The 11,971-nt window shown below is 40.2% G+C and overlaps 1 protein-coding gene across 1 annotated transcript; it reads right to left on the bottom strand.

Moving 5' to 3' along the window:
* Window positions 1-1,148: 1,148 nt before the first annotated feature.
* LOC115773803 (mRNA-decapping enzyme 1B-like) lies at window positions 1,149-11,455 on the bottom strand. Its single transcript, XM_030720719.1, has 10 exons — window positions 11,359-11,455; window positions 6,181-6,254; window positions 5,769-5,884; window positions 5,512-5,653; window positions 5,273-5,371; window positions 3,672-4,410; window positions 3,220-3,446; window positions 2,856-3,053; window positions 2,611-2,681; window positions 1,149-1,300 (listed from the first exon to the last, which is right to left on the bottom strand). Exons 1-10 carry the CDS (start codon window positions 11,453-11,455, stop codon window positions 1,279-1,281), a joined length of 1,785 nt encoding a protein of 594 aa, XP_030576579.1. The 3' UTR covers window positions 1,149-1,278.
* Window positions 11,456-11,971: the final 516 nt, after the last annotated feature.

Here is an 11,971-nt window from a genome sequence, read left to right as displayed (position 1 = left end):
ATTATTTTACACTACTGATTGTATACCCACCATACACTTCATTAGGTACACCATGCTAGTACCAGGTAGGACCCCTTTTGCCACAGGTGCTCTATTGGATTGAGATCTGGTGACTGTGGAGGCCATTTGAGTGCAGTTAACTCATGTTCAGAAAACCAGTTTGAGATCATGTGAGGTGTGATCCTGCTGGAAATATACCCCAGACGGACCCCTTGTTATGGATGGGTCCTGGGGGGGTCCAAGTCTGTCACCTGAGGGTCCCACAGCTGAATTCTGACATAATTTTAGTTGTAAAATAAAGGTAAGTCATACAGCTTGGTAGTGAAAATGTTAAATATCCCCAAGATACTGTTTTAACAACCAACCCCATGTTAATTATTTGGTTAATAGTAGTTTGGAGCATCAGCGTGACTGAGGACACTGATTTTAGTGCACATGCACCTATGCAAGTCAAACCTTAGGAAGTTGGCTAGCCCTTATAGCTATTTGGCACTAAGAAAGGTCAATCACCTTGTGAGGCTGCCCTTAAAGCATCATCTCACTTGAAACTTGCAAAACAAGTTTGCTGAGTGTACTGTGTTTATATTTATGCATAACGCTTCATGTTGTGGTTTCAGATGGGTTGTTTATGCTTGAATTTGTAGTGTAGGTTGGTTGTAATGAGTGGTTGTAAAAAATGCCACCAGGTCATTGCGACCACGCCTACATGCTTAAATGTATTACGTTGCTGCCACGTGATTGGCTGATTAGATATTTGTGCTAACAAGGAGTTGAACAGGTGTACCTAATGTATTGGCTGCTGAGTGCAAATTTACTGTAATTACTGGAACCTGGGGTTGTAGCCAACAAACTCATATGAAGACAATAAAAACACAACCAAAGGTAGTTTTTCAACATTTAATAGCCAGTAAAAATATATTCCAGTTTATGTAACAAAAAAATATCCCAGCCAAAAGGAATAAAATTTAACCTGTAGAAAAACTTTAATTAACATTTCAATGTTTCCTATTCTGTTTACAGAAACATCACAGATGACATCTTTTGAATTAAAACAGCATCTGAACATATGTTGCAGAATTTTGAACTTTACATTTCGATATACCTTTAAATACATGCTGGGTATTTGTACAAATTTTCTTCTTGAGTACAAAAATATGGAATAAAATCTTTTTTTTTTTTTTTTTCCTGAAAGATATTCTCTGCCTTTGTTGCTGCTGATGTGTCTGTCTGGTAGCTACTGTCCAGGCTGGCTATATATGAGTTTAACACACAAGCTGATCACCAACTGAAAACCACGACTCTGAAAAAAAATTAAACGATTTAAGTACTGAATGACGATCAACTGAATGAAAAATATCACTTTATATGGCAAATAAAGTTTAACAGTATTGTGCAAATACATTTTCCTTTTAAATTTTATGCTTAATTTCCACCAGGACTTAGAACGGACCTGAACAAGTTAACCGTGCTATGGTTGGATATGTTACATTTACATTTTTTCCCTACCTGATTAACCAAAATTAATCAGGTAGGGACTGGACTGGACCTCCTTTTGTTTATTTAGAACCATGTATCAGCTTAGGTGATATTTAATTGTGTTAAAACCTTCTGAAATCCCTTTACATAAAATGAGCAAAAATGTCTTACTATATTATGTAAACCAATCACCATTATGCCACTTCATAAAGACACAAGTACACCTCCAAACTAGCGCTCTGTGAGGTAGTGCAGGCTGTCAGGCTCCTGTAATTTCCTTGTTTTTTCAAGTGTGACTTATATTGTCATTTTCCTACTTCAAATTGATTATCATATTCAGAAGAGAACGAGTGAGACTAGCAGAGCTCTTGTTATGTTAAAAAGTGCTGTAAAAGTAAACCGTTTACTCTTCTTCACAACTGAAAAGCAATTACAGGATAAAGTTATTCTGCAGGCTCACTCATCCTCTTCAACATGCACCAGCTGACAACATTTAGTTAACTAAAATGCCAACGCAGATATTTATCACTGCTAATGTCTGTTAAAAAAGGACCGAAACAAAAATCAACATGACAAGGTGCTTAAATAACAGATGTTATGCCTTTAGTAAGTAAAATAATAACAGCTTAAAATATTTGAGCATGTCCTTCAGCACTAGATTTTAGACTAGGAAGACTTTGTTAAAGGCTAGTAGGCTGGCTGGTGCTAGACAACTGATTGAAAGGAAAAAATAAAAACTGCTACACTTAATGGAAAAGAAACAGATTACTATTACAATTGCACATCTTGGAAAACTGTAAGTGCAGCATGCTTTGATGTAACTGAGATCAAAAAGCTGAGGTCCAAAGTAAAATCTGTATCTACAGACTGAAATTAAATTTTTCAAACATGGGAAAAGTTGTTTCTAGTCTGGAAAACCAAAAGGTATTATTTGTTATAACCATTGTGCAACAAGACACTTAGCTTGAAGCGAACAGAGTCCGATTTGCTGATGAAACAGTGCAGAGGAGATACGGCTTGTGTGTGTGTGAGAGAGATTTGGAGGAACTGGTGCACCCATATTAGGTGTAAGAACTAGCTTCCAGTAGGGTGTGTGTGTGTGTGTGTAAAGAGGGCATGAAGAGGCATCAATACTTGCTGCTGGAGTCCTTAGCAAAGCGGCTGACATATGCTTCATAAATGGAGTCCAGGAATGAGCTGTCAGTCTGAAACACACAAGCAAACAGCTTCACACTAAATTCTTGAGTGTATGTATGTTTAGCCCTGCTTTTTCTCTCAGCTAACAAAATGTGGGTCAGATTTGGGTCCAGCATAAACACAACAACTGGACAGCATGCATTATGACATCATTATAGATCACGGACTTTAAGGAATATTACCTGTATCAGATGCAGCAGTGTGGCTTGAAGCTGACTTCTGGAAAGGATTCTAGCCTCCTCTTGCAGGGGGGGTCTTGGCACAGTTAAGGGTGTGTGGCAGCTCTCCTGACCAACTGCTGACAACCCACTGCTTGACTTTGTCTGGATGAATACACTGGGAGAAAGGAGCAGAGTTGGGGCCACAGTGGCTGGTATCCTCTGGGAGAAAATCACATGCACAGACATGGACAGTTGATAGTACCTTTGCAACTATCATGCTACTAATCTGACTCCACTTTTCCATAACAAAAAGACTAGTATTTGTTATTTTCTCAGTTTCTATAACTGATGAAGTAAACTTATAACCGTGTACACTGGGCTTTACCTGTAACTGCAGTGCCGCTTTATGAGCTGCAGTGCCTGCAGTTGGGTTTGGGACAGTGGCTAAAGCTGAGCCTGCACCCTGACTTTGAGCAGGCCCCAAGAATCGAGGAGCCAGTCCTGGACAGATTCGAGGCAGGAGATTAGAAGCCAGGCTTTGCTCCTGCGGGACCAACTGGAGCTTTTGGAGGAGCTCATGAGGTGACACCATACCTGGCATCTGAGACAGTCCTGACAAGAAAGCACAAGGTTACCAAGTAAGAACCAGAAATAAGAAATGCTAAAATCACAATAAACAAACCACTGAGAATGTTGCCACTTTCTGTGACTGGCATTATTATAACGAAGTCAGCTGAGATTTGTAGCACCATCAATCTAATAATTATAAAAATGTGTATGTGGCACACTGATCCAGTACAAGGTTATTGAACAATGAAAGTATAAAAGCCTTCCCACCTGTTCCCTGTGCGGTTGAAGCTGTTTGGCTGTTCTGCATTTCAGGTTGAGAATTGGACAGGCTGAAAAACAGCTGCTGGCTTTGTTGCGCTTGAAGGTGAGCGCATGATGCAGAATCCACTAGTACAGGCTGGGAGGAGAGATGAGGGTTAGAGCAACACTTAGGGGCAGCAGAGGAGAAAGAGGTTGTGGGTGGAGGAGGTGGCTGGGTTTGGAAAAGTCTCTTGATTGGGTCAGGTTGAAGCTGATGCGGGTGATGGTGGTGTGGCTGCTGATGGTGATAAAGATGATGGTGATGGGGGTGATGCTCCAGCAGCACCCCGTTGTCACACAGCCGGTTCTCGGGGGACTCGGATACTGTCTGCAGCACCCCACCAACACTACCGACACCTCTCTGTCCCTGCATGAGCTTTGCGATGGCCGGGCAGTGCTGCGGTTGGTTAGGCTGCAGCTGGTGAGAATTAGTGGGACTTTGCAGCAAGCCAGAAACAGCATTTCCTCCATCTTGCCCAACCACAGCCTTGATACCTCCATCAGAGGCCACATTTCTGCCAGAATTCACAGTATCATCGTAGGTGAGTGTGCGAGCTACAGGCGGGCGAGATTCATTTCCTGTTGATGATCCCATTGGTGAAGCATTCACAAGAGGGACAGAGTCAGGTTTAGATGAGCGATGCTGATGCTGAGAGCCAAACAGAGTAGCCAAAGAAAGAGGCTTGGGCTCAGCACCTTCATTGTCCTGAATGAGAGAAACACAGTAAAGTAAGACAGATGACGACAGGTAAGCACAAGCAGAAACAAAAGACCTGTTGGACCAGAGAGCTCCACTGTGAAATGCTTTACTTGTACAATATGTGATATCTTGGCACACAAAGTAATTTGGCTGTACATGTAGGTCAACCATTGTTGAGCTGATAGTTTTTTTTATTTTTTTACAAATTTGTAAAAAATAAAAAGGTAAAAAACTGAAAATCTCTCTGGAACATTTTGTAGACCTTTGCCTAATGACTACTCTCCCAAGTTTCAGAAGAGTCAGCTTATGAATAAGGGAGGAGTAGTGATCAAAGTGAGTAAACATCAATCTACAGGGTTTCTTGAAAATTTGTTTAAAAAAAAAAAAAAAAAAAAAAAATTAAACATGAATTTACTGTGTACCTTTAAAATTTCAAAAAGTGGTTTAAAAAAAAAAAAATTGAAGTTTTTTTTAGAACTTTGCACATTGTATACTCATACCATGTTTCAAGAGTCAGCACAGGAATAAGGGAGGAGTAGGATTAAAGTTAAACACTGATGTACAGTATTTCTGGAACATTTCAAAAATTCATAAAAAAAAAAAAGAAAAATTGAAAATCTGTCTCCCACATTTTGTAGCGCCTTACCCAAAGATTATTTGTGCTAAGTTTCTGAAGATTTGAAATATAAATGATGGAGGAGCAGTGAATTTAGCAAAAAGTTGATGGACAACAGATAGCTTCAACAGAAAGCTAAACAAATATGGAAGAAAAAATGATTACAACCTGGCGCATGAAAAATTGGATTTTAATTCGATTAATAAAGAATAAAAAGCAACTTTAGACTGAAAGTGGAACAGGGTGTTCTACCTGAGTGTTTGGTTTAACGGGTATTGGTTTAATCAGGTTGGGGTTTCCACTTAGAACGCCTCTACCACCAATCTCCTTTGGCTCTGAGGTTGACTTTTCCTAAGAGAGAAGCATAGAAAGCACAGGAGAGACATATGAAGAAAAATACATAAATAAATGAATAAATAAAACCAGTCTTTTATAAACTGATAAAAAAATGCACTACTGTAAGTGACTGAGGATCCTAGAAAATACCATACCTTATCATACTCTGTGCGGGCTTTGGTTAACATCTGGATGATGTCCACTCCCTTTACTTCACCTTCTCCTCCTCCCCCTACTCCTCCTCGGGATAACCAACCACCGTGGGACTGAGCCAGGACCTGCTCCTGTTGGGTCAGACTGCACACAGGAATAAAACAGTCCTGTCAAGCTTTAGCAGCTGGACCATAATTCAGTCATTGTTAAGCAAACCAAATCTAGTTTTGAAGATAATATTAAGATTACAGTTACTTACGTCTTCATCCCCTGGGCAATGCGTCGACAGTCCTCCTTATCATAGAACCAAATCCCATGGATTACCACTGGGAAGAAGACAAGGGGGTTTGAGATGCAGAGAGAGACAAAGTTGAACTTTTGAAGACATTACATTAACAAAAATCCAGCAAATTGTTTGCAGCATTGACCGGGTCATTGCTGACAATCCAGTTAGCTTGGTGAAATAATAAAACTGTCTGTTCAGTCCAGGTCAGCAGACGACAAAATGAGCTTCTCGACCTGCCATTCTCCTACAATTGAATGAATGTGTAGCCATGCTGGAGCACAATTTTGCTGCTATGACATCAGTGCAGACCTAACAGATAGATAAACCATTTATTATTAGCCCTGGTGGGTATAACCCCAGGGTTTAAAAAGAGTCATTTCCCAGCCAAGCCAATGGGAACAGAAGCCAGCTTTGTGATTATACCACGAAACATGGATGGTCCCCCAGGAGTCTCTTCATCTACGTAAACATGGTCAACAAGGGGGGAGAAAGACACAGTTGCAGAGTTTTGTAAATGGGATGCACTACTTTTCAAAAGTGATTCATTTTACTGTTTATGTTTGTCCTTTCTCTTGAAAGAGCCATCGTTGTTGCATAAACATTCAATTACAGTCACTGAGGAAGAAAGACTTGACATTTTCCCTGGAAAAAAGAAATTTGGGAGCAAGAAAGAAAAAGGGTGATGTACTAAGGAAACCCAGATCCTGAAGTCATTGAACTTTTACCTTCATCAACCTGCACAGATGTTTATAACAAGACACTTATCAAATGAGAACAGACTTGATCAAGTGCTCATTGCCAGCTGTATTCAAAGTGCTACTCTGCTCAAGACAGCAGGACGTCTGTAAGTTATAAAGTGGATGTTGAGAGAAGATCCCAATCCCCAAAAAGAAAAGAGGCAAAGAGTAAAAGAGTTAGAGAGTAAAATAAGGACAGAGAAAAACCTATGAATAACACAAGGATTTTAAAGTGCAAAAAAAAAGAAAAGAAAAAGAGAGCGAGGGAGATCAGGGAGTAAAGGTGGGGTCTATATCATGAGTTGGATAGTACTATTATGTAATTCAGTTGAAGAAAACACACATTCCCACACAGACAAACATGAACAAAAATACACACCCACTTGGCTACAAAGAGGGCTGGGTAAGGCATGGAGGTCAAAGTGGATGAGGGGAACAGACAGAGAAGGAGAGGCAGAGACACATACGTACACAGAGAGTTCAGTTGAGCCTGGGAAAATAAGCCCAGGACCAAATAAGTAACTGCAGTGGGAGGCTGACTGGTGGAGCCAGAGCCACTTAGTGCTCACTGGGGATGAGACTATTCAACAGAGACTAAGAGAGACACGGTGAAAGTCAGACAGCTGGAAAACGGAGGAAAAATGACCAAGATGGATGGGAAACAAAAAGTGAAGTGCGTTATAGGGGAGATCATTAAACATATCAAAAGAGAAACATGTCAATGAATACTAAAAAGAACCTGTGACATTTCAGACACAAGACACTCCATTTTGGCCAGCATGCCACTCTCTCTCAGTGTCACAGAAAGAGCAAAGAAGATAAGATAAAAGATGTGCACAGTGTTTTTAAAATAGAAGATTTCCACAGCTCCAGTAGGACCTGTAAAAACTCTCTAAATCAACAAGATAGGAAAGAGAGAGCAAGCGAGAGATACGCAGAGAGGGAGAGGAAAGTGGTTGTGGCCATAAGGTTACAATTTCAAGAGGGAGCTCCACTCGACACTGGACATTGAAAGAGAAAGACAGGGATGTTTGAAATATATGCCTCGAGCAAAGAACCAAGCCACCTCGACTGGGAACTCCACTGAACGACCATGTGGAATGACGACTTCAGCAGGACTACAACTTAAGCTTGAGACTGCTATCAGGAGGAGTGACAGCTTCAAAAACCACCACAGACACAGGCTGTCCATTATAGTTTGAACAAAATATATTGGAAACCCAGCAAAGCCTGTAAGTAATTCATAACTTAAGCTGTGTGGTCCTTTGAAACCCTCTGTGCCTATGATATAACAGCCCATCAAAGAGCACCAGCCTCTAGAAACTCCTGAAGAGGACACGTTTAAGGACTTTTTTTTGTTTAATGAAACAGGACTTTACTGGAGTTTTGTTATTTATGAAAAGCAACCCTGAAAGCTGACATTCCAGTTACTCTGCTACTTTGGTAGAGTCATAACTGCAGACATATTTACAAGCAGCAGTGCTGAACAAGATGGATTTGGTATACTTTCACTGAAGTATGAGATCACCTTTGTGAAGAAAGTTCATGCTGTCAGTCATGAGGAAGAGTATTAATAACCCTTTTGCCCGCATTTAGTTTCCTGGAGGTTTGTCAGGAATTACGTGCTCCTGAAGTAAAACACACTGATGCTTGGAATGACTGGTGCATGAGAAAACATTTGGGGAAATTGGAGGAGGAGTAAATATTGACATTTTCAGCTACTGAAAGTCTCATCCACCACTTCTGTCACACCTTCCTCTTGAGACTTAACTGTAAGAACATTCAAATTGCTCTTTTGCATCTGAAGCCTAGTTCTAATAAAGTACTACCACAACTGCTGGGAAACCTGTATATGCGGAACCTGATGCTTACACAGCACCATCAGTAGAGCTTTCCTTCTAAAGAATAAGAATAAGAAGGAAAAAAGAAAAAAAAGAAGTGGAGAATCACATTTGGCATCTTTTGGCCAGATAAATAATTACCGGCACTACATATTATTATCAGTTCTGAGCAACTTTTAAGTTGTGGAGAGACTGAAAGGGATACTATCATCATCATCATCAGACTGAGACTACCGAGAGACCATGCTGAGAGGCCTGTTTCAGAGGAAACCTAAACATGAGAGGCTGCAGGAAGAACCTGAAGTCAGATTTAAAGGATTGCTGGTGTCAGAGAGAGACCTGGGGTATCGATACATCCCACCTGGAGGTAAGACTCTCCATATATCCACTGATATAGAGAAGACTGAAGACTTTAGTTTTCCGAAGACAAATCTAGGACATTTGACAAGTGGGCTACACATCAGTGAAGCTCAAATCAGCATCAGTGTTAGACTGTCAGAGGAAACCATCATTAACAGTGTTAAGCGCTGATAACAGGGGTGGGAAACACAGTGTAGGATGATGCACGTGATCTTTTGGCATCACAATACAGCAATTCTGTGATACACTGGAAGTCTACATTAAAATACTACATTACATAAAAATATCTGTGTAACTGAAGAGAAAAAGTTAAAAGGCAAAAAGTAGTGAGGGTGTATTATCATGATTTCATTTTAATAGTACATCAATTCATTTTATTAGGCCACTGATGTGCTTCCACCCACTGTGTGTTAATTTCTTCTTCTGCACCACAAGTCCGTTAACTTCTGTTCGCTTAATCCTCATTCATTTGTTAAACTCAGCAACAAAAGGCATTAAGGTTTGACTCTGGTAAGTCAAATTTGTTGGGGAGTCCATTTAGGAAGCTTTAAAAAAAAATGCAGATTTTTGTCATCAGTGTGCTAATAATGTATTGCAAGAGAAAATAAAGAAAATAAGAAATATTGTTGTATTGATAATACAGCAATATTGATAATATTCATAATTCACACTAACCCAAAATTTGCAAAATTAGCCAAACAACTCTATGAGAATAATAGCGCAACTAAAATACGACTGTAGACGCTAGAAAGGAATTTAAACTGCCCTGTTTTGAATCCTGTGGACTGGGATGTTTGCCTGGATAAATAATGCCTTGCTCAGGGCAAATTTCTCCTCCCTAAATATTGCCCTGTTCTTTGGGATATCGCCATGCTTTATTTTTAGCACTGGTTGCCACTTTGTGCCAACGGTCATTCCAGGAAGTTACAGCAGCGCTGAGAGCAACATGTTTGTCTAATGATAAGATTCCACGACCCGTCCATACAGAGGTCGCAATGCGTTAGGACTGGCAGCATTACCAGCCGTTTATGATGCAGACAATGAAAAAGCATTTACAGTGAGCTAAGTTTTTTCCCTGTTTATGTAGTTTTCGGGAAAGACACCACACAGGCAACACCATCCTGGAAACGCTCAGTGAATATTGGCTTACTTATGCTGAACTTTGAATGTTCCATCGAGCATCTGAGGTGCAGTTTGTCTGGATGTTATAATACTATTGTTTATTTCTGTTATCATTTCAGTCTTTTGCATAGCTCCTTTTTTGGGTGTTATTATCTTATTCAATCACCGTAATCAAATAGAGTCATTAGGGTTGACCATTAGGTTTGCTATGTAACCACCCACTCTGAGTCACATCACTCCTCCCCATTATTCCTTTTCATCAGAGGAAACTATCATTAACTGTGTTTTGATTACTAGTTTTATGTGCCGTTAAAGTTCTTTCCTTCCACGGATAAGCGTGTTAGCTCACTTAAAATTTATTCTCCATTACTGATGCTCTGACCACAGGCCAGCGCTATCACAGATCATCTTTAATGTACCCCAAGTGCATTTAAGGCTGATGTAAAAGGTGTAATGAGGTCACTGAGCAAAGTTTATGCCAGACACATTATTTCTCTGAGCCTTCAGTACGTTTAATAATGGCTATGTGTCAGTAAGAAAAACGAAGCACTACAGTAAGGGGATCAAAGCAGGCACAAGGAATTCACTGGTATCTAAACACAGCATTCCACCTGCCATTTACTGAGCCTGACAGAGGGAGACCGAGGCAGGGAGGGAGGTCTGTGTGTGCCAGCAACTTCTGAGTGAGTGTGTGTATGTGTGTGTTTAGATTATCAGTGACAGTTGCTGCGTATCTAATCTCCACTGGCTGATTTTGTAGTGCTGTCAGACTCTTGTCCCACAGGCACACTCAACAATGTGTTTGTGTATGTGAGAGCCATATGTAGGTCTCGGAGTCAGCCTGATAAAATTCAGTAGAGTACCTTAGCTTAGTTCCTTATATGGAATTACTAGTTTCTGCTTAAATGAAGTGCATGCTGCACGCTTTGGGCACTCTTATCATGTCATCATCTTTTAGCTAACTTCCTCCCTGTGGATATAGATGAACTTGCCATTTTTTGGTGTAAACATTTCAAAAGATATAGGCAAAAAATTGAAGTGAGAAAAAGTTTTTGAACTGTGTGATCATCAGCAATTTAGGTAAAATACTTAACTTTCCCTTTTGGTGTGATGGTGAAACATTGGCAGTAAGACAGCACAGTTGACATGACATTAAATTACTGCAATGTATTCAGTCAGTTACTTAAAATATGTAGGTAGTACTTGTAGTAAGTGATTTAGTTACAGTCTAATACTAAGCAACTGCCTATCCTCTTACCCTTTGTTCTCACTGTAAATATACAGTAAGATAAAGTCAAAGTGTAAAGATGTGACTCTGGTGCTAATAATAGACTTTCATGTCAATCATCAGAAGCTATAAAACTGGTAATGTGGTATATGCCTTACATTATATATACTGTAATTAATGCCAAATTTTTGATACCTTCAGTGTCAGAATTCTGTGTGTGTGTGTGTGTGTGTGTGTGTGTGTGTGTGAGCGCATCTATGTGTCTGTCTCCTTACATCGTGCAGTGCGGTAAAGCAGGAATGGATCCTGGAGCTGGAAGTCCAGGTCTTTGGTGATTCGCTCTGTTAGATTCTCCATGCTGAGTCGGTTCATGATGGTAAAGCCATGCCTGGGAGACGCCAGCCTGAAATTCACACACAATGGAAATATTCTCAGCTTCTGTGCAGTCCTGAGAAAAACTAAGCGTGTCCCATGATTCAACAGCTTGTAGAACCGCCTAATTAGAAGCAATCATTTTCTGTATTGCTTCATCAGTCTCTCATATCGCTGTGGAGAAATTTTGGCCCACTCTTCTATACAATGCTGCTTCATTTCATTGAGGTTTGTGGGCATTCATTTATGCACAGCTCTTTCAAGGTCCCGCTACAGTATTTCAATTGTGCTGAGGACTGGACTTTTGACTGGGCCATTGCAACAGTTTAATTCTTTCCTTTTTCAGTCATTCTGTTGTAGATTTGCTGCTGTGCTTGGAATCATTGTTTTGTTGCATGACTCAATTTGGTCGAGCTTTAGCTGTTGGACAGATGGCCTCACATTTAACTTTAGAATACTTTGGCATACAAAGAACTTCACGATCAACTCAATGATGGCAATGTGCCCAGGTCCTGT

Source organism: Archocentrus centrarchus, chromosome 23 (assembly GCF_007364275.1).
Source record: "Archocentrus centrarchus isolate MPI-CPG fArcCen1 chromosome 23, fArcCen1, whole genome shotgun sequence".
NCBI lineage: Eukaryota > Metazoa > Chordata > Actinopteri > Cichliformes > Cichlidae > Archocentrus > Archocentrus centrarchus.
The sequence above is the reverse complement of the archived record's forward strand: the minus strand, read 5'-3'. Positions and strand labels throughout refer to the sequence as shown.

Excerpts from the sequence above, each read along its gene's own strand:
- LOC115773803 (XM_030720719.1), bottom strand. The coding sequence starts at position 11,455 with ATGAACCGACTCAGCATGGAGAATCTAACAGAGCGAATCACCAAAGAC. Across the intron at positions 4,411-5,272 it reads CCGTTAAACCAAACACTCAG|GACAATGAAGGTGCTGAGCC; the intron begins GTAGAACACCCT and ends TCTCTCATTCAG. Across the intron at positions 2,682-2,855 it reads CACTGCTGCATCTGATACAG|ACTGACAGCTCATTCCTGGA; the intron begins GTAATATTCCTT and ends TGTGTGTTTCAG.